At 37.9% G+C, this 23036-nt stretch overlaps 2 protein-coding genes and 1 pseudogene across 2 annotated transcripts; all 3 read right to left on the reverse strand.

The window, feature by feature from the left end:
- Nucleotides 1–1996: 1996 nt before the first annotated feature.
- Nucleotides 1997–5923, reverse strand: LOC141817676 (AT-hook motif nuclear-localized protein 11-like). The gene is made up of 5 exons (XM_074705313.1): nucleotides 4642–5923; nucleotides 4156–4223; nucleotides 3645–3776; nucleotides 2552–2713; nucleotides 1997–2346 (listed from the first exon to the last, which is right to left on the reverse strand). Exons 1-5 carry the CDS (start codon nucleotides 5096–5098, stop codon nucleotides 2119–2121), a joined length of 1047 nt encoding a protein of 348 aa, XP_074561414.1. The 5' UTR covers nucleotides 5099–5923; the 3' UTR covers nucleotides 1997–2118.
- A 668-nt stretch (nucleotides 5924–6591) lies between these two features.
- On the reverse strand, nucleotides 6592–10265 carry LOC141817677 (uncharacterized; annotated as a pseudogene).
- A 503-nt stretch (nucleotides 10266–10768) lies between these two features.
- On the reverse strand, nucleotides 10769–15689 carry LOC141817681 (tetraspanin-10). Its single transcript, XM_074705320.1, has 11 exons — nucleotides 15468–15689; nucleotides 14840–14952; nucleotides 14683–14737; nucleotides 14544–14599; nucleotides 13130–13177; nucleotides 12663–12711; nucleotides 12345–12428; nucleotides 12207–12274; nucleotides 11377–11506; nucleotides 11217–11285; nucleotides 10769–11099 (listed from the first exon to the last, which is right to left on the reverse strand). Exons 1-11 carry the CDS (start codon nucleotides 15519–15521, stop codon nucleotides 11019–11021), a joined length of 807 nt encoding a protein of 268 aa, XP_074561421.1. The 5' UTR covers nucleotides 15522–15689; the 3' UTR covers nucleotides 10769–11018.
- Between the last annotated feature and the right edge of the window lie 7347 nt (nucleotides 15690–23036).

Genomic DNA, 23036 nt, shown 5'->3' on the forward strand with positions numbered 1-23036 from the left:
GCATAGTGCGAGTCACTCTGACCTCATTTCTATGCGAACGACAGCTGGGAAACTGATATGCGGGACAACATCGACGCTCCGATATCCATTCCCGTGCGAATGGAAGACCAAGATCGCGTGCTCAGGGATACACATGCGCCCGCGAGTCAGGGGACCACGCGAGACAGCGCGTGAGCCCCCCACCCGTGACCGTGAGACCCTCGCACAAGTCAGACGGTGCGGCTGCGAGGGCGATCCTTTTTTGAAACCACTACCGCCTCACTCCAACTCGGCACCAACGGGTCAAACAGGCGGTCGGGCCCACAAGGACCCGCAAATATTCGCCACTCCACTGCGGGTTGAAAACGAGAGTACCGGGCGGGTGCGTGCCAAACAACAATAAAAATCCTATCCTGGCTGGACAGACCACCGGCTGACAGGAGAGCTAGAATGCGACGGGGAGATCCCCAACCGTCCGATCAGGAACGAACGGACCATGAAAACGAGAGGAGGTGGGGGGTGAGCGTTACCATCAGGAAGGGTGGCAAGCGCTGGGCAAGTGGGCGTGTCCCAGCTTTTGCAGCGTCGGGCGACGAGCAATCCTTCACTCACTTCTGGCTTCGGCCCCACCGCCGTGTGCCATCCCTCATTGGTTTCATCAGTTATTATTGTAATAATTGATGATATTTTTTTAATGGACTCCTGTTCCTCTCTCTCATCTTTAAGATGTAAATTTTGATTAAAAAAATGGAATAATCAGTTCACTTCAATAAATCTGTTCAATAATAATCAACTCAATTAATATTTTAAAAACTATAAATTTCGATCTTCAAGTATCTTGCTAGTCAATATGTATCAATAAGGGATTGATATTGTCGGCATGACTCCTCCTATAATTAAATAGTTGAAAGATGAAGTTCACGAAAACTTAAGGGAAAGAAATGCTCAAAAGAAAAAGAAAAGAAATTGATGATGAATAAGAGTTATCTCCGTGCACATAAGAAAACTCATTCTCCCTATTACTTACCTCTATCAATCCTTATATAGCTGATGAAATGGAATCTCCATGGAATCCACAACTAGACACATGAAGGCCGGTTAGGATGCTAAGAGCAATAACCATTAAATCGCATACTGATATTGTTGAGTTGTTGGGATGCTAAGGCTAACCGTCATTAGATTGTATATTGACATTATCAAGTCATTGGCCAAGTGTTACCTTGTACCAAGTGGTTGGAGGTTGAATTGAATGTAAAGTATCGAGTTTTTGAGTTTTAAGACTCCGCATAGGACGTTCGCTAGAATGCCCAGAATCGTAGATCCTAAGTAGTCTTCCTGAGTTCGAATGGGATATCTCTGATTGATATTCTTGAGCACCAAGTGAGCCGAGTGTTGCAAAGTCCAAAACTCAAGTTGTTAGTTACTCAAGTGCCACCGAGTGTTGTAAGACTAGAACAACCCAATGCTTCATAAGTCTAAATGGGAAGCCAAGTATTGAATCAAACGGGTCTCTAATTAATGTTGAGTCGGAATGCTGAGGGTTGAGTTAGGAAAGGATACCGAATCAAGAAACCATTGTCAAGTTCTACCCCAATGCAAATTGCACCAATTGGTAGTTGAGTTCGAGTGGATCACTGAGTACTCGAGAACAAAGTTGAAATACTTAACAGTGGAGACGTGAGAAGTTGAGTACTCGAGAAGTAACCCAAATCTATACCGCACAATTGCTAAGTGTCTGAGTCGGATGAATCGCAAAATACTAAATAATCAGTCAAGAATCCAAGTTCGAATGGGATTTCATTGGACGAAGACCGAATGCTTTGCAGAGGATTCTCATTGATCGGGAAGCAAGGGTACTCAGGAAAGAAGACTGATTGGTCGAGAAATAAGACTTTGTACTCAGGAGTAACTCCTGATATCATCAACTAACACTAATCTACAGTAATCACAACCCAAGGAAGGCACTAAGCTTGATAGCGAAGTCTTCTTTCAACAGAGTTATAAAGCCTAAGAAACGAACACAACAACACATTAAACAGAAATATACGACCATTACAACCTAAGTCCTGCCGGTCTCTTTGCCAGTTTACAACCAGTTAATTTGGTAACCGATATGAACAAGGTTACGGTTACGATAATCTACCCTCGTGTCAAGTTGATATCAATGTGAGCATTCCTCGGATCGAATTGCCTCGATCCAGGCCACCCCCCTATGATTGGAGGAGTAAGGTTTGGATCGGGAAGAGCCGCGAACGGTGTAGTTTGCTCGTCGTCAGCCTGAAGCTCAGCTTCAAGGTTTGTTTCATTGCTAGCTTTTGCTTTGTTCTTTGCTTTAGATCCTGTGTAAATGAAGCTTCCTACAATAACCTGTGAAATGGAAAAGTATTCATCATGTGTGAAAGAATAATAGAAGTGGGAAAACAAGGTGAAGCCCAGCAGAATTGATTTTTCTTTGTGCAATTTCATTGTTTGATACACTAGAAGCAAAATCTAACCATGTTGGAACAACTGGAACAGAAACTGAACAAACCACCTATATTTATGGATTACTATTCAAGAACTCAAGAAAAACCTGCACGGGGGTGGCAGCTTTGAGCACTCCTGCTACCCCACCACCAATTACCCGACCGTCGGGGCTAGAAAGCGAGATGCTCAATCCTCCAGTTCTGCTCCGCGATTCACCATTGTTGGTTATCATGTAGGAACCATATAAACCAAGTATTTCAAATTGCCCCTGTCCGAGTTTAAACACAGAAGATAATTCTTATGAAGAAAAATCTCAGTAAAATACAAATATCATCTTCTGGGTGATACTGTCTGATCAGAGTAGTGGAAACTCATGAATATGCAGAATAAGAAGACAATTTTTTTAAAAATAACAAAAGCAATTTTGTAAGATATCAAATGAAAGATTGGCAATCAATCAAGGTTGATAACTTAAGCAAAAATGAGAACTAAATGATATAACCTCAGGTTTGGCATGATAACAAATCATTATGAAATTTGGTATGATAGATTTTATCCTGTTTCTTCAGTACTAAATTTCGAGGCATGGTAAATTCAAAGAAAAAGTGAAACGCAGGGGCATTGCTCGAGCGGTTTAGCATGTTTATAGATTTGTACCAACTTCAATAACTTCCTATGGCCGAATATATGATCCACCTAAAGCTGATATTTCCAGTAAACTTTAGTAAAACTTTAATAGGCATTAGTTTGCTAACAGAATTAATTAATATAATTGATGAATGAGATCTGTTCAAGAGAAAACTTCTTAGAAATGATATAAAAATTCGTAACTATCTATAAACAATCTAGTCAAATGGAGAAACAATCTACAAAAGATATTACATCAACTCTACCATCCTTTAGCAGCACAATCATTGTGTCAGAAAACAAAGCGATTGTGCTGTTGCGACATGAAGTGGTCGAGCACTCAGTGTATGAAGGTGGTGTTAGTGAGATAGGCAATGTGCCAGATGTCTTAAAATCAAATGATCAAAACACACCTTCATCGCGCTGGTAGGATTTTCCCTAGAAATTTGATCATTTCTACTTTCAACCAAAATTAAATATTAGAATACCTCTTATCAACAAAAAGAAAAAGAAAAAGATATGCCAAAATGGCAACCAAAAATCCTGTAAGAGACATAGAGTGGGTTCTGAACCTCATAAGTGATTGTGCCACCCGAAGTTGCAGATTGCCGAAGGGTCACAGTAGAGACAACACCATTCGCTGAGAGGATACAAACAGCCCTTGGTCCCTGCTGTGAGAATGACATTATCTTTGTGGCAACATCCTGCATAGTGTATATCATATATGTATTAGACACTATCGGTCAGTAGCAATCTCTGCGCAAACCAAGTTGGTCCAAGAAGGAAAAAGAAGCACAGGAGAATCTACTAGGCGTGCAAATATGATATGCCACAAGACTTGTAGATTAAACAAAGAACCTGTCGTGTTTGATATGATTCGAATAAATTCAACGAATAAGAATAACCTGTGAACAAAGGACTGCAATTCAATGCTAGTCTTTGAACCTCAAAAGGATGAGCTTTCCAAGAGAACAACAATTCAGTTATTAGCATGAAAACTTTACAGCATTAGAATAGGCCGCCTAATTAGTCAGTGTGTAAGATCCTCAATCTTTTGAATAAACAAAAAGAAAAATGGCATACCTCGCCAACTGCGATCGTTATGATATGTGGAGTAAAACCCATTCCAGCTGAACCAGTAACCCATTCGCCTGTTGCAATCCAATTTCAGAATTTAACTACCACTTTGTAGATAAGAAAAAGATGTCCCACAAGAATGAACTCAGCAAAGAATACATCGACATATATGTGACAAATGCATAGAGGTGACAAACGTGACTTATATTTTAGACCATTAAGATACTAATGTTGACAGTTCTTAGACCAATTAAATAAACACACTCGTGTTCTCAATTTGCAAACTGTATTTTATATACTATTCCAAAAGAATAAAAAACTATTTAGTGGTACAACTTAAGATGATTTGAATAGCTAACTCTTCAACAAAAAAGTCACTCGTTAAATGCTTCCATATAAATTAAGATTCTCATAGCTTCAATACATATAATTCATTGTTGTAGAGGCTTCAGACTTCAAAGAGGAAGGCCACGTTTAGATCTTTTAACCCACCAAGTGATGCTAACAGTTGCTTCCTCCCAGTGCCCGGCGGCCGCCCCCTCGCCCGCTTCTGCGTAGGAGAATCTGAAGCGGACCCAGATCCGATCACGAAGCCGGCGGGAGCAGAGGAGGAAATAGGCGAGAGCGCTAAAGCTACACTTCCATCTGGCCCATACTTTCTGGGCCGTCCTCTCTTTCTCTTCACGGGCTCCGCCTGGTTCACACCTTCGCCAAGTCGATCGCCTCCGTGGGACGAGAGCGCATGTGGAGACTCCACCTGAAACGCCGCTGAATCAATGCCGGATGGGGGGACGGCCAGACCGGTGCCAAGGTTCGGTATGGAACGGACCCCGGGCTGCGCCGTCAGGTGAAATCCAGACTGCGAGCCAACGATGGAGCCAAGGATTCCTCTGTGAGCTATGTAGTATGAGCCCGCGCCGGACATCGCCATGGCATCTCTCCCATCCATATGAACTGGAAAAAGGAGATGGAAAGGGGGAAAAGAAATCTAACAAGAACACCACCGAAGTCGAAATCTTCACGTTTTAATGGATCGAATCTAGCTAGACAAACTGAGAGGGATGAAGAAAAGCCGGGCTTAAACTCATTTCGTCCTCGTCCGGGATCCCAAAAGAACAATAAAAATCTCACCTTTATCAAAACCTACCCCTCTATCTGCACTCTTTAAAACAGGAGAGCAGGCAAGAAGGGTACAAACAGAGCCGAGGAGAAAAGATACGGCGATTTAAAGATTCCAAAGTTAGCTTCTTTCGGGAGAGTGGCGATCGCCGACCTAGGTATCCTCTTCTCGACGGGGTTTTTGAGAGGCGTAATTAAGATCACAACGGAGCCCTCAAAACCCTACCTTTCCCTTCTCCGTGTCCCTCACTCTCTCTTTCCAACTGTTCGCCGTCTGCAAACGTCCAAGGGTGGGTGAATGAATTGAAATTGTGACGCGCAGTAGCAAACGACGGCAGAGGCCAGCTAAGTCATAAAGGAGGCAAAGAAAGAAAAGCACAAAGCCGATTAACTCCGACAAGGCAAGAAGAAGAAAAGCCACTGTTTTTTGCTTCTTCTTCTACGAATTCGCGATCCGGAAAGAACGGAAGAGGGAAGCGGCGGTGCGGCCACCACACCACAACGCGAGACCGGATCCGATGCAGAGAGGAGGTGTGGCAGCAGTGCAATAGGTTGGCAATCGTGGGTGGCTCAGCTTTTGCAGGGCAAACGCGGAGGCGGAACGATCGCTTCGGAATTCGTGCCCCGTGCCAGCCTCCCTCGCGGTCACGGACGACGACGAAGTCCACATCGTTCACCCGCCTTTGTCCTAGTCTATGCGGCATCGGCCCCATTTGTCCTACTCTCCCACACGATGCGGCATCAGGCTCCACGCTGTGATTTCAGCGTCTTCAAACTCACCACTCTTCAGCTGCAATATAGGAATTATTTCTCTGAATTTTCGGATTAATTAAAATATGACTTTGTTCATGTTTTTTTTTTAAATTATATTTTTCCATTTCAAATTTTCTCAAGTTAGATTCAAATTGAGGGCACAAATGATTTTCAAAAGTGAGATCATCCATCATGCTCTTGAAGGTTCTACGAATATATTCTTTGCATATTCTCATATAGAGTCTATGACAATTTTATCTTCATGAAAAGTCTCGATGCAATAATAAAATTATTATTGTGTAAAATATAGAGCTTGAAGAACTTGAAAAGTCTCGATGCATATTCTTTGCATTATTATTTTACAATTTCCAAAAGACTTGTAAAATATAGAGCTTGAAGAACTTAAGCTCCAAAAAACAAGTAAAAAATAAAAATAAGCAATAAAGATCACTTAATTAATAAAATGATTATTAAAGTTAACTAATAAAATGTCAAACCACAGTGTCAACAAGTTCATATAGTGGATCTAAATATTAAAGAAGGATGACAGAAAGTTCATCAAGGGGATGATAGAAAAAGTGAATCCTCTTGGATAGCCAAGAAATCTACTGACAAATTTATCAGCTACTATTACATAACATGAGATAAGAAATGAGTCAGAGAAGCATGTGTTGGCACTCTCCAGGGGAAGCAGCTTTTCAAATGCTTGACCAATCTGTAGGGCAGTTTGTGGGAAAGGGGTGAGTTGGTGGAGCCACCACAAAACCCCTCTCCTTGAATGGGATAAGCATGAGCAAAAAGCATTCATGGTGAAAAAACAGACCACAAAGGGGGACAAACTTGCTGTGAGATACTAATGCTTCCCATGTGATGTTTCATCCTTCTTGGAAATTGGCTTGGGCCATTCAAAGTCAGCTTGTTGATCCTGCTAATGGCAAACAATTTTACTTGTTTAAACATTAAATGACCTTTCCAAATCACATGATCATATTCAAACCTTGGAATAACCTCAATTCTATAGTAAAATCTTTCCCTTATGATAAGATAATATAAATATATAAAAAAAGATAAGAACAATTTATTGTGTTTCAATTTAAATCTTCATTGATGGAAAGAAACTAAAGCTTATATAATATGAGAGAAAAGCACAATAGAAAATTTACTATTCACACTTTATATAAGAGATATCTTCATGCTTGTATCTCCACGAAAGTATAAATAAAAAGAACTCTTTCCAATAAGAAAATACTCCTCTTTACATGTATCTTGGTCTCTACCAACCTCCAAACGCACTCCATTTTTGAGAAAGTATTAGTTTCCACAACCTTCAAGCACATCCTTAGACATCTTTTAAGCTTTGGGATGCTCCATCAGTGAAAATTCTTAGTTATGAAATTTCAATTATCACTACAGTGAAATTATGAGAGATTATCTCTCAAGTTTAAAAATCAGATGAGAGATTATCTCTCAAGTTTAAAAATCAGAGTTTATTTGACACTTAGATCATACTTAAACCTGTTGTACATATTATGTTGAAGAACTCAACAAAATCTATGTTAAAATTTCAATGTATCATTTGCATAATACTCGTTCAGGTCAAAGCACTTAATGCAATTAGGTCTTCCTCAGATTGTGACTTCTTAAAGAGATAGAAAATAGAAAAACAAAAAATATAGAAAGAAACAAGTGGAGCGAAGAGAAAAAAATTAAAAATTTCTCGACTGTAAGCATGACTAAAAGTCAATGATTAAATGTGCACTTTCAAATACTGATCAAATACTGACATGAACATAAGCAAGTGATGCACACTCACAATACTTATCTTCCTCAACTGCTCTATCATGGCCAAGTTGTTGTGAAGTCTAGATATGAGTGTTTGGGAAGTGATATGTGGCCATTAAGGTTCAATTATCAAGTTGATTTTGAATGAACATGCAGCATATTTGTTGCTCATTTTACCAGATAAGGTGACCAAAAGAAAGTTATGATTAGATAAACTGTAAACTAATACCAACACTATTGTCTAATAATTCATGTTAAATTATGAGATCGAGATCAACGTACCAACACTTTGCTCCTTGATAAGAATAGCTTTCAAACTTTACTACGGGGCTTCTGGCTGCAAGTGTATGGCTTATACAATGTCCTGATGGAAGAGTTTAACATTCCGAAGGCTAATAATCTTTGTTATAGTAAGGTTGAACTCCTTTCTATTATTTCTTCAAGCACGAAAACAAACATATATAAATGAACTCCTTTGCTTTTGTACTGCAGACACCGCAGCATTAAAATAGTGGTATCAACAAATTGTAAACGAATATCCATACAACTGTTTACTAGCATCTTTTATAGCCCTTGAATCGGTTTGTTAAATGAAGATAGTGACCATTTTCTATCATATATTTGATTACATCATTTGCTTGAGAAACCTTCCCAGAGTTTCTTAATCTTCCAACTAAACTGCTATACACTGAGAAGTTTGGAGTGCAACCACTTCTATTCATATCCTTCACCATTGTGCATGCTTCATCAAATTTGCCTGTGATGCAAAGCCCACGGATAATAGCATTGTACGTATAAACATTTGGTAGTTGCCCTCTGGCTAACATATCTTGGAATATTTCATATCCCTTATCAAACTCTCCTGCTATCACATAGCTTGTTATCATGACGGTATAACAAACTACATCTGGATCACACCCCTTCTTAACCATCTCATCATAAAAGTACCTGCAGGCTTCAATGTTCCCAGCACGACTAAGCCCATCGATCAGAGTGGTAAAATGAAGCACACTAGGATTGCAACCAATTTCATTCATATAGTTCAAAAGTTCAAGTGCAGAAAGTGGTTTGTTACTTCTCCCAAGCACATGGAGCATGAGATTATATGTGTGGAGGTCAGGAGCAAACCCATTTTTCCCCATATCATCAAGCAATCTGTGGAATTGATCCAACTTACCTAACATGTATTTAGCTCGCAAAACGACATTAAAGGTCAAAACATCAGGTGAGTACCCGTCCAGCAGCATCTTTTGATGAAGCCACTCCACCAACCTATACTGATTCATGGTAAGAAGAGAATAAAGAATTGCATTGAAGGAGTGTTTGAAAGGTCGGTAGTTGAAGTTTTTGGATTTTATGAACCTTTCAACCACACTCCTGGCCATCCCAGCCTCTCCACAAGAGCAAATTAATATGTTAAACGTGCGTGCAGTGATTGGCAAGCCCTTATCTGTCATCTCATCTGCTAGTCTGCACATTGCTTTAAACTCCTTAGCCTCTGAAAATACTTTCATTATAAGATTATAGCTATTGGAATTGTGCTTATGGCTTGGCTGCTGACCTGACCAAACAAAGAACTTATAAGCCAACTTTGCACACCGCGAACTGTTGGCATTGTTAAGCATCACGAGGATACGGAGAAGGACTTCTCTGATCAAAGCATTGGAGACTTTCAGTTGCAGCTGATCTAGGGCTGATGGGACACTGAAGCCTGGTCCATCCTGTTGTAGTATTTCAAATACTCTATCAGCTTCATGTTTTATCTCCTCCACAAATTTCTTCCGGCGATTGGAATGAACATGCTGATTACTCTGACCATCATCTTCGTCACCATCTTCCTTGAGTGTGACACCAGGTGAGAAATCAATAAAGGTCTCTTCTGGGAGGCGCACAAAATCCTGTACATCTTCATTATCTACCCCCAAACCCACTCTTTCAAACTTATTTTCCTCAGAAAACATCTTTGCTTCAGCATCCCCAGAAGAAGGAACCTTGTTCATCTCCACAAACCCCATCACGATGCCCAAGATGGAATTTTTCATCACCGATGTTTAAAAGTTCTTCCTTTTTTCTCTGTCCACGGTTACAAAACCTCCTTGAATGCCACGCACAAGGATAGGAACCCGGAAAGGTCCTTCCTGATCTCCGAGCAAAATAAAGCAAGGATCTCATGACAAAACCTGATGACACTCATGTTTCCGCAGATTTGTAAACACCAGAAGTTCGATACAAGAATACTGAATCCGATAACACAAGCTTAGTAAGCTTGGCGATCCAGCCCAACGAGAAGCAGATATCCATAAACCAAGCGAACAGAGAAAAGGAACTTTTTGACTTACTAGCGGTCAGACGAGAACGATCCTAGGGTTTTCGAAGGGCGGGGGAGATCAGATTAAAGAGCGCAGCTATAGCGACCATTTCTGGAGCTCAAGGGACGTCGTATATAAATTTGGGAGTTAGGGTTTCAAGGTCAACCAGTTTGTGGTCTGCTGTTCCCAACGAACTAAACCCAATCCCACTCATTCAAACACTATGATTTTTTTTATTTTTTATATTTTATGAATCAAATTTTTATTTAAAAGTAATATGCTAAATTAAATTCATATTAAATATTGAGGTATTTAAAAATAAAATTTAATCACAAATATATATTCTGTTATGTAAAAATAATAATAGTTTGTTAACTATATATAAAATTAAATGTTAACCATACTCAAACAAATTTATAATTAACCAAATCAAAATCTTATTTTGTGAAATACATAAGATTAAAATTAATCTGAAACATATTTGACCAATTTGATCTCACAAAAATTTTCCATAGATTCAAATCTCGTAAATATATGAATAAACCACTGCATCATTTACCATAGAGTAGAGATTATTTAAGATCATGCAAATGTTTAACAAATCTAGGCTCTTTGAACTACAAACCTTTATAAATCTTCTCGTCTAATTCTCCAAAAGTTCATTTTCTCATCTCGCAACAATTTTCAGTGCTACAATAAAGGTTAGAGCTAATTTTTAGTGTTATACAGCCAAACCCAACAATTTCTCATCTAAGCAAATCATGACTCTGCAATCTACAAACGGCGATCAATCCACCATTATCACAGTTCTGGTGATGACGATTAGAACCAAGAATTATGCTCCATCAAAATCTATGAACTAATTTAATGAACTCGCCCTGCAGATTGAGCATCAGAACAGAGGATTCACCGTCTTCTGGGCATCTTTGGCGTGTCGATCCTTGAGACGTTCCTTCGTGCACAGCAACCGACGAAGTACACAAACGACTAAGCCACACAAAGTGGGGAAAAAAAAGCGTCGTATCAGTTTGATATCAATGCAATAGGCATCAGATCAGATGTCAAACCAATTTAAAATTTCAGAGTGGAACTTCACAAACTTACCAGCACAACAAACAGAATCACATTAAAAATTGCAACAACTCTCCACTCCATCTTCATGTATTGTGCCAACTCCAGCCCTACATTGAAGCACGAGAAATTATGCTATCGTACTGCTGGAAACTAAACAACAGGACAAAAAGCTGGGGAATGGTTAGAGAACTAGCTTGCAAGAGTCGCAGTCATAACACTTGATACTTCGTGCATTTTTATACAGTTTGCAATCCTTGTTCTTGCTCACAGGATGATAGCTAAGGTCGTAGTAGGAAGCATTTACTACGGGATATCCACACCTGAAAATAAGAGAGAAAGCATCTGTGGTTGTGCAAAGAAAATAAAAATAGGTGCTACACTAGAGAGAGGTAGAAATCAGCTGCAAATTCAGCGTAAATAAATTTCAACTTTTCCTTTTAAAAAGGAGCCAAATTTGCAGCCTAAATTTGATAAAATTGAATATTCATATATAGGATTGTTTACCTTAGTTCACCGTATAGAGGAGAAAATGCCAATACAATAGAAGTGACAACATAAACAAGACGAGTTATAGTTATAGTGTTAGTTTGCAATTAAAGAAAATGTTCATGTGTATCATCATCATCATCATCATCATCATCATCATCCCCAAGATGTGTTTGTCCCAATTATTTGGGGTCAGTTTTTTCTATTACATTGACTAACATTTTCTTTAATTTAATTTTATGCTTACCAAAAATAAATTTCCTATCGACCAGTAAAAATATTTTTAAACTTCCACTAGGGAGTAAAAGGAAGTATAATGTTAAGAATATTTAATCAGAGTTTTTGCAATTTCTAATATGCCCTGCCTTTGCCCACTTGTAATCTTCCCCTCAGTGAACCAGTATGGACTGTTGAGTGTCTTATGCATTGAAAATATGTATGATTGTACAAGGATTATCAGATCAAAGCATCAAGAATTTGTATAAGGACCAGAATGCAGTAAAAAAACAAATAAATAAAAGAGGATAATCTTACTCTGATGGTGGCCTACAGCAGCCAGCCTCTATAGGGGTTAATTCTGCTAGTTTATATTCCTTGAGAGTCTGGCAAATGTCGAGATGGGTGAGAAAACCTCCCGGAGTTAAACTTTTATAAGACCAGAATGAGACGGACCTTGAATCTTTTTGGCAAACTGTTGCACTCCTCAGATTTGACTAGGCAACTTCTTAAACGTCTCCAGTGTTTGCTATCGTTGAGCTTTAAATAGCAATTTGATTCAACAGATAGTGGACACCCAAACGACATACATGCCAATTCATGAAAGGGAAATGATTAGCATGAAAAAACCCAACATGAATGGAGCATGACACTCACATTGACAGGTCCCACTGGCACAGTGGGACCCAATGCATGCAGTTGTGAGTGTCATATTCCATTCATGTTGGATTTTTCATGCTAAGTATCATTTCCTTTCATGAAAATAAGAGTTACCTGCTTTAAGAACCAAGGACTGTAATCTTGAAGATGGTACTCCTTGTACCTACACAGTCATATAATATGAAATGACTAGTGCAATATGTGATCCATTTAACTGAGATGAAAATTAAAATTCCTGAGTTTATAATCTCTATAAATTGGAGAAACAAACCCTATTACGCCTTATGTATAGGATTCATGATAAAATCCTAAATGTAGAATACCAATGTGAAGCCACTAAACATACACTAATAACTCTAACACCTCTTACAATAACAAAGATATTAGCTGAACCAATAATGAATCTTTCTAAATTCAATATTAGAAAACAACTGCAAAGTATTCAGATGACATTCATAGTCGGTGGATGCCATTATTTCTCCCTTCTCTTTTATTTCATTTTTTTTACAATGTATTCTTTGTTCATTTTGACTTAAGCAGAAAAGATTAAGTTAATATTAACAGAGAACAAGTTTTCTTACCTCAGCCCATTTACAGCATGACCTGAACCGCTATTTGTTATGATAAACCTACACATTTTATTAAATTAAACATCAGGATCCAGTTTTAAATGGAAAAAGAATGACTAAACCAAAGAAGTATAGAAAATGAATAACGGCAATCAAGTTCAATGTTTCTTTTTGCCAAGTTCCATATTCTACCATCTAATCGAGTAAGAATCTGTTGAAGCCACCAGACTTCCTATAATGCAATGAAAACTCATGCTAACATGGTCCTTGAATGTTACAAGCAACAATCAAATTGAAGTGTCGTGCATACTAAAACATTAATGTTTTGACACTGAAAGTTCTGTGGTTAGCATTAACTGAAAGTGCTATAGCTGTATTGTGCATTGGGATTTACAAAGTTTTGTTAAAAATTCGGAATTTGTACGAAGCAGAAGATCTTCTCAAAATTTCAAGGGAAGCCCCATGAGGAAATAAAAGCTTAGATCCTTTTTGCTAAATTATTTAGGTGACAGGAACAAGTGCAAAATAGTAAATACATTACAACTTGTATAAAAATCCAGTACCAATAAATATGCTTAGACAAGTTTTAAGCTTTTACCGAGTGATGCCTATGCCATTTTTGTGATGTGCATTGCGTTTTCTATGCACAAGGGATATTTCTATTTATTGTGAAAGGAAGCATAAAGTCACTTTTATGGATTTTCTAGAACCTCACAATGAAAGAGAAAATTGAAACTTTGGCCTTTAAACCAAATTGCTCAATCTATTTGACAAGCAAGCAGATGATAACAATGCAAATGAAGTGGGCATATCACAGAACGTACAAACATATAACTAGAAATGCACAGACGGAACATGCCTAACAGAAATATAATACAATTGTAGATTAGATATCAGGAGCTTCAACGAGTAACCTAAGCCACTTTAAAATTTTAGAAAAGAAAACTTTTCTCATCTTTATACCAGGGTAAAAGATGTTACTATCACAAAAATATTGCAGCACATAGCTCTCATTTTTATTTATCAGTTTCTTGATTGAACAGACTTCATCACTTAATTAAACCATGTTGCTGATACTAATACCACATATACTCCTCAAAATTATGAAAGAAATTTCTTGGACTATGTTATAGAATGGCAATCACTCCGAAGACATTTTACCAACAAAAGGACTATTATATAAAATTGATTTTAGCTTCCAGATGTGAATAGAGAGGGGAAAAAATAAGTTCAATTTTCATTAACAATTTCTTTTGATTTACAATATCAATGACTACTTCCCAAAGTGCAAATTCAGTGTTTGAAAGGGTAAGAATAGTACCTTCCTTTACAATAAATCATGGAAATCCTTTGACTCATCAAGAAGTAAAAAATAGTTGCTTATTGTAACTAAGATAATAAATTGAATAGTCGATATAATACTTACGCAAGAACAGTGGAAACCATGATCGCAATCAAAATCAAGCACAACATGACAAGATACTAAAATTTCAACGTCAAGGTCCAACATAGAGCAGAGTAAACAATTGATCAATTGGACAACTTGTAGCCAACTCAAAGGATACCACCCAGAGAAACACTACAACATTCTTCCAAGCTCCCAGGAAACCAATAAATGATCTACAAAATGCATAAGATCAACATTAATATTGAAAATATAATACGATATCACATCTTAAAAATGGGACAACCAGACCAGTTAAAAAATGGAAGGCGACTCACATTAAAAGAATTGATGCACCAAGACCCATGACAGGAAGGGTCAACGACTTTCGGCATTGATCATGATGGACGCCCATCCATATTCCAAAGCAAATTACTCCTATTCCTAATATCTGCAACACAGGAACAATCGAAAACCACCTCATTCCTCATTATTGACACCTAGAGGGAAAGACTATTCCTAATATCTGCAACACAGGAACAATTGAAAAACCACCTCATTCCTCATTATTGGGAAAGCTAACCTTCAAAACTTTCCATAATCTGTTTGTATTTTTTTTAAAAAATTATGATTTTGAGTAGACGAGAAGAAGCAAGAGATTCTAGAAGGAAAATCCAGTTTTTTTTAACCAAACCCTAGAGTTCATTACTAAAAAAGAAAAAAAAAGGAGCGATTTTGTGGAAACAACAAGCAAAATCTTTCAACCAACAGAAACCTGATCTTCCTTCCTAGATCATTGAGCATTCAAAAAACTAAGTAGAAATGCGAAGGTAAAGCTAATTTTCAACCATGGTGAGGCAGAACAGGCAGTGGACAGAATCTGGAAGCATCCCGCATAACGCGAAGCTATACTCGTGACTAGGGAGACAAAGGAAGGAGAGTAGAACATGCAGCTGAGGTGCTTACCATCGTGAAAAAGTTGATCCACCTGATGACAAAGGTGCTGGTGCCTGTGCTCATGTTTCCCAACTGCACCTGACCCTTCTCCCGTTGGAGAGGGCGCTCTTGACTTGTGTATTGGAGACGAAGCAGGGAGGAAGAAGAGAGCAGGGGCACAGGATCGCAGACACAGACGATCAGAGAGAAGAAGCCTAGCGATCTCCGGTGAGGGGGCAATGGGGGGCGGCGGTGGATTTTAAGGCTGGGCAAAGCTAAGAGTGATGCAGTGAAGCCTGACACTAAATACTTAAAAGTTCGAGGCTGTCTTCTGTTTGAAATAAACCTTTATAAAAATAATAATAAACTAATTAATAATTAATTATATTAAAACAAAGCCGAGAGGTTATGGAGTTATTTTATTTATTTTTATTAAAAAGTTAAAAGTTAAATAAAATAAAATTAAATAGTTAATATTCGTTTATCAACATATTTAAATTTATTAGAAACAAATATTATATAAATATTTTATTTTTATAAATATTTATATAAATTTATTGCGGTGACTGTGGAGTGTACGACCCTCGCTGTTCTTTGTCTCGTCCTTTGCCTGCCGCCCCATCTCCCTCGCCGACCGCAAACCGTTGTTCCATCGCCGCCGGCGATCCCTTCAGCTCCGTCAAAGGTAACCCTTCCTTGTTCCCCTCTCCTTTTCAGTCCTCCCTCTCTCTCAATGCCTTTTTTTTTTTCTGATTTCTATCCTCGCCCACCGCCCGATGCGGAGCCCCCGTCTCTCATTCTATGCTTGTGCGCCGGTAACGATTCTGATGTTTTTTTTATTGTCGGAATTGCATTTTTTTTGTGATAAATAACCTCCTTAGTAACCGTGGGAAGATGATAGGGTTCGGAATTAAGGTGCAATGCTGGACTAAAAGGCAAGCCATTCGATGAGACTTTAACGTGATGCTTCTTAATTTAGGTGTCTTAGGTTGTCTAATCTTGCAATAGACGGATTTGAGCAAGGAATTAATAGGTTATTTTTTCCTGATCTGATAGACTGTTGACACTGCATGCGGAAATTTTATATCTGTAACTCCAAACTGATGGTAATTAGTTGATTATTAACTCAATATTTTTGTAACATGATGTCAATTTGGTACCAGATATTTTCTTTGCAAAGAAAATATCCATTCTTTGAATTGTATCTTCCTCTAAGTGCATACATGGTTTAGAATTTTTAGGTTAATCCAATTTAAAGATTCTTTTTGTATAACCATTATTCTCTGGAAAAAAGATGCGTATGCCTTTTCTACTCGTTGCAAATTTGCAATTGGAACCATGTTCCTTGTGGTAATTCTTTCCTATGTTACTTGAACTCATGTGAGTATTCCACGTGGGTGTGGATTTAGGTGTATGACATGATTGTTTAGATTTTTATTTAACACATGATCAATAAGGATTACGAGTGTGCACACATAGTGTCCATAGAAGGAGTACATGAAAGAGTGCAAGTCCGACAGCATGCTCTTTATTATTGTTAGAATATTTAGGAATTGTTAGAATATTTAGGAATAAATATTCTGTTAGGGATAAATATTCTGTTAAGTATAAATATTCTGTCTTTCTTTTTTAGAATAATTCTCCTAGAATAGGTCCCTATATTCATGTATAAATAGGGGCTTATATCTTGTAATAGAATGAGAGAAATCCATTGTCTTATTATTTTACATGGTATCAGAGCCAAGGCTAGGTTTAGGGTTATCCTACCAAACCAATCCTCTTCCTTCTCTCCCTCCTTGTTCGCTACGCGTTTTCCTCGCGTGTGCTCGTGTTTAGGTTTGGGTTTTCCTCCCTCTTTAGGTTTAGGGTTATCCGCCCAAACCAATCCTCTTCCTTCTCTATCTGTTCACCACGCGTTTTCCTCGCGTGCGTTTCTATTTGCCGTCTTTTCTCGTTGCGCGTTTTCCTTGCCGCGACGCAGTAATCACAGCGGCTTCATTCTCTCTTTGTTCGCCACGCATTTTCCTCGCGTGTGTTTCTGTTCACCGTCTTTCCTCGTCGCGTGTTTTCCTCGTCGCGACGCAACAATCACAAGCGGCTTCCTTCTCTCTCTGTTCGCCACGCGTTTTCCTCGCGTGCGTTTCTGTTTGCCATCTTTCCTCGTCGTGCGTTTTCCTCGTTGCGAACGCAGCAATCGCAACAGCTTCCTCATCGCGCGTCTTCCTCGACGCGACGAGCAGCACGTCTCCTCCGCTGCCTTCCTCGTCGCGCGTTTTTCTCATCGCGACGCAGCAATCACAGCGGCTTCCTGCGCGTCTTCCTCGACGCGACGAGCAACACGTCTTCCTCGCGACACCACTCTTCCCGTGGTCGTGCGCTCCTGTTTCTTCCTCGCGATGCCACTCTTTCCGTGGTCGCGTGCTCCTGTTTCTTCCTCGCGACGCCACTCTTCCCGTGGTCGCGCGCTTCTGAGCAGCATGTCTTCATCACGCGGCTACGCAAGGATCGCGCCGTCTTCTTGTGCTCGTCCGCGTCTCCTCTCTTCTCAACAGAAGCAGCAACATCAACCGCTTCTCTTATCCGCTGCCCTCTTTCAGTAACGGCAGCAAGCTAGCAAGTTCTAGCTCTCCGAATATCAAGCTCATGCCAAATCAGGGGGAGTCTCTTTCAAATCCTGAACGATACAGGCGATTAGTATGGAGACTAAGCTACCTTACTGTTACTCGTCCGAATATCTCATTTACAGTAAGTGTAGTAAGTCAACTCTCCATACAAGGAACATTGGGATGCTGTAACAAGCATTATCCGATATATCAGAGGTGTTCCAAGAAAGGGTCTTTTGTATGAAGATAAAGGACATTCTCGAATTGACTACATATGTAACAAGCTGGGTACATATGATTTATATCCTCCAGCTTGAGGGGAGTGTTAGAATATTTAGGAATTGTTAGAATATTTAGGAATAAATATTCTGTTAGGGATAAATATTCTGTTAAGTATAAATATTCTGTTTTTCTTTTTTAGAATAATTCTCCTAGAATAGGTCCCTATATTCATGTATAAATAAGGGCTTATATCTTGTAATAGAATAAGAGAAATCCATTGTATTATTATTTTACAATTATCATGAAGTTAGGAATAGTATTTCAGAATATGAGAATCGCTAACGATAGGCATGGAACCATTGGTAGAATTTGGTTTGAGTTTGTTTTTAGGGAAGAAGAGTGCATAAGGAAGACATCTGGATTTGATGAATTAATGACAGAATAAGAGAAACAAGTAACTGCACTAATTGAATGCTTTTGAATTGTAGCAAAACCACAATAGATTTTGTTTGGGTTCTTCCACAAATCTTGTACCCATAGTAAAAAATTTCAAAAATTGTACACCTGGCCAATAAATCACAAAACATGAACATGTTAAAGTTCAAATGGGGCTTTCAAGAGACAATGAAATGTAAATCCTATTACTTCCATAAAAAATCAGAGAATAGGTACGTTGTAAACCATTCCAAAAAAGGAAAAAAATATAAATCAAGTACAATAATCTTGAAAGTCATATAAATGATCAACATCAGTCTCAACCCATCAATCCAAAATTTCTATCATACAATATACTTAACTTCATATTGGTTGAAAGGTAAACTACAATAAATATAAATTTCCAATAGTCATTTCAAGAGATACAATGTAAAAAACTCCTATTACTTACAGAAGAACCAGAGAATAGGTACATTGTCAGCCATTTCAACAAAAGAAAATATAAGATGAATAACAACCCATCAATCCAAAAGTTGTATCATACGACATACTTCAATCCATATTGGTTGAAAACTAAAACAATATAGGTATCCCACGCCACAATAAATATAGAAAACCAACAAGTTGGTATGCATTAATTCAAAGAAAATAATAGCATAAACCATCAAATAGTAAAAATTGGCATAAAGAGTACCTCAAAGCACATTGCCCTTTCTGCCCCTTGGCCCAATTCGATGTAGTGTCTAAGTACCACTCACCTGCAAATATGTGGCAAAAGATAATGGAAGTAGCAATAGCTGAAAAGGATTATGGCAATATGATATATGCATGAGTGATAAGATGATAAGAAACAGCACGCACAACATTCCTAGTGTGCCAATTAGTTGGTCATGAGCATACTGAAACCAACTTTAAAGGGTGACACCAAAAGCCCAATTGTGCATGGGTACAACTACCTACTGACTGGGCCATTCTTAAGGTTTTGGCTCCAGCATTGTCATACCTCCCAGAGTGTGTAGTCATTAGATTATAACTTGCTCATACCCATGTCTGACAGACTATAACAGCATGGGGCCATATATATAGCTGAAGCTTCAAACAATCATTTGTAACACCATGCCAACAAGTATACTATGTGACTATAATGAACATGTTCAAAGTTGGCCATTGAATAGCATAGCAGAAAAGTTAATTTGATTAAACTTGAATGTGTAAAGGGTAGAGGGAGAAGAAAGTAAAGTTTAGTTAATGAAATAAGAAGTGTTTTGATTGTTCTACATATTATTAGTGATATATTTGGTTTGATGATGATGATGCAGTTGTGCTTGTTCATAGACTAAATTGACTATGGGGTTTTGTTTAGCCACAACTTCTTGGAAACTTTTTGTTTGTTATGATGGAGAAAGCAACTAATAGGATATCCATATGCTGCAATATATGTTCAAGAAAAATGGAGCTGGATGCAGTAAAGAAATAACTGGATAGGGCTATAACTGGAACTGGAGCACAAGAAATCATTGAGGACAAATGGGATGGACAGTGGATAAGGAGAGATTAGTTACACAGCCCTCAACCTAGGGTTTTACTCTAAATGAGTTGAACAAGATCAGTTTAAACATTTTGTTTAGTTATTGAAGGATATTATAGTCTGCTAGGCATCAGATATTACTTGCTGTGATCTAATTGCAATGGTCTTCTAAGTACACATGTTGAATTGTTCAATGTATTCTTATTTTTATCTTGAATAATTGTTAATCATGAATTTGTTTGTTAATATGCATGGCACAATCGGTTTGCAAATTAAATTATCTTGGCTTTGTCAACTTAAACACTTTATTTGGAGTTTTATATCTGCAATTATGTAAACCCATGAACATTCCTCCGTAAGCTGCACCTTCCTGCCTGCTGGATATTTTATATTAATATAGCTGTAATTGTGATTCTGCTAATGAAACTCAGTCCAACATCTATTTTGTTTCCAGTCTCTAGAGCTACTGAGGATGGCAGACACCAAATCTGTTGGTAAAAGATGGGAGGAAATGGAAACTGATGTCTTAGTGAAGATATTTAAGGAATTAAATATTGATTCAACTTACGCCAGTTTCTTTGGTCTGTTGGTTCTGGCGTTTGGCTTATTCAGATCCATTCATATGGAACACCTTTGATCTAGGGGTTTTGGAATCCAACTTTATCCAGATAAGTGCATTGCCTTATTTTTGGGTGGATGAGAGGTCTGATCGGAGGTTGATGCGAATTTTGAGATTGGCTATGGCTCTCTAGAGCTGAAAGCCCTCAGTCTGCGGTGCTGTGTAATCGAGGAAGTAGCATTGCTGTGCATCTTAAATTGGATGGTCATTTGGAGGTGCTCAACATCTCCCACTGTCTCTTGCTCAAGTCCCTTGCTGTCTGGGGGAGTCAACAGATTCCATCAGAACTAGACCAGACTATTTTTCAGAAGGCTTCGCGCGTGCGTGATTTCTTCTACTGCCAGAGCAGCACGTGCATTGCATGTAGGAGGATGAGTGAGGATGAAGGTCTGATGAGATGGTACCGGTACGAGGACTGGTTCTGGCGCCGAGATGAGGTGAGCTCTCTTGATCTGGGGGAGTATGGTAAGTTGTTCGATGAGAACTGTGCGGACAGATTGCTCTCTTCTGATATCAAATTTTGAGATTGCTCTATGTTTTTGGTTGGATGCTTTTCAAATATCTATGATACTGTTGTAATAAAACAATAATATCTACCTTGTGCTTTTTATCTATCTCGTAAGCCACGGAGACATGCCATCGACCTCTGAGGTGACTTCTCGTGAGAATGCTTGGCTTCTTTAGTAAAATAATAATGCATCACATCATATATTTTCATTATTTAATTCGTAAATTTTTTTTAAAAAATGATAAATTATCATGGACTCAATCCCTGGGGATGGCCGGCCGGTTCCACGGAAGTTTTCCACCGACCACCAAGGTAAATCGGATAGCGCATATGTCGGGGATCGAATATTTAAATCACAATTCGGATGAAAATTCCTACCATTGCACCATAGCTGGGGATTGAACAAATTCATAAATCTTTTTAATTCATATAAATGGGTCACAAGATTAAAATAATAAAGAAGTGGAGATTAAAGTACTTCTGTATTGCACAGCAAACGGGGATTTATGGAAGGACGTAGATAGTAAATTTTCAAATCACGTATCATTCGGTAAAAATGAAAATCATTTTAACGATTTTATATAATTGATTTCATAATTATCATAAAAAAATAAATCATTATAGAATTCGTTATCCTATGGTCTAATACTATCGGTTCCATGATCAAGATAAATCGAGATAGAATATGTCATCTCAGTAGTTTTACACAATCGATCACATGATTATATATGGAGGTAAATCGAGAAGTTGCAATTGACCACGATGAAGAAGGGTATTATTTCAGCTTCATTAAGATTCGAATCCTTATCCACTTCTATAATTTTACTCCATTATAATTAATTCAACTATACTCTGAGGGCTCAAATCACATATCATGCTTTTATGAATGATTAAAGGATGTATTAATTTATGGTCATCTTTCCATTTTAATTTTCCATCAAAATCATATTTAAAAAAATTATTTTTATGATTTAGATATATTAACTTCAATCTCTCCCCCTTCTTTCTTTCTCTACTTTGAAAAATAAATCTCTCTTCCTCTCATTTATTTATTTATACAATTTAAATTTATTTATTTAATTATTAAAATTAAAATCAAAATTTAATATCAAATTTACCCTTTCTAAATTCTATTTTTTTCATGTAGAAGTAAATTTATAAAAATCTAAATAATTTAAGTTCATTGGTAGATTTTGATTAAAATTCATTGTTCAATTTCTTTGATTATACTTATTTCAAATCTTGTGAATTTTTAAAATGCTTAGGAGTTCAAATATGTCCTTTATTATTCTCAAACTTTTCTGTTAGTGCCAAGGAGAAAAAAACCTCAAACATTTTAGTTAAAAGTTGGCATAATACTGAAGCACCTTTAGCGAGTCCTTAATAAGTAATAGAGGACACCTTTGACTTCTTACGACCTCATAAATCCACAAGATTTAAAATTGATGCAATTTGAGCTCTCTAAATTGATTAGAGAGTTTTGATTGAAATCTACTAATGGACTTAAGCTATTTAAATTTCTACAAATTTGCATCCGTCTAGATAGAATTCAATAAGAGAAAAGTAGATATGGTGTGACACTTTAGTTTTGATCAAAGAACACTATGAACATGATGTGTGAGGAGATCAAACCCATAGTGATCCTGATCTACTTAAAGATCAGGACCACATTGGCAGTGGTGTG

The sequence above is a fragment of the Curcuma longa genome, unplaced genomic scaffold, assembly GCF_044706935.1.
Source record: "Curcuma longa cultivar G26 ecotype Majalengka, Jawa Barat unplaced genomic scaffold, ITB_CL_G26_1.1 contig_21523, whole genome shotgun sequence".
Taxonomy (NCBI): Eukaryota; Viridiplantae; Streptophyta; class Magnoliopsida; order Zingiberales; family Zingiberaceae; genus Curcuma; species Curcuma longa.

Excerpts from the sequence above, each read along its gene's own strand:
- LOC141817681 (XM_074705320.1), bottom strand. The coding sequence starts at position 15,521 with ATGAGCACAGGCACCAGCACCTTTGTCATCAGGTGGATCAACTTTTTC. Across the intron at positions 14,738-14,839 it reads GGTGCATCAATTCTTTTAAT|ATCATTTATTGGTTTCCTGG; the intron begins GTGAGTCGCCTT and ends TGCATTTTGTAG. Across the intron at positions 14,600-14,682 it reads TTGTAGTGTTTCTCTGGGTG|TATCTTGTCATGTTGTGCTT; the intron begins GTATCCTTTGAG and ends TTGAAATTTTAG.
- LOC141817676 (XM_074705313.1), bottom strand. The coding sequence starts at position 5,098 with ATGGATGGGAGAGATGCCATGGCGATGTCCGGCGCGGGCTCATACTAC. Across the intron at positions 4,224-4,641 it reads GCAACTGTTAGCATCACTTG|GCGAATGGGTTACTGGTTCA; the intron begins GTGGGTTAAAAG and ends GGATTGCAACAG. Across the intron at positions 2,347-2,551 it reads AAGCTGCCACCCCCGTGCAG|GTTATTGTAGGAAGCTTCAT; the intron begins GTTTTTCTTGAG and ends TCCATTTCACAG.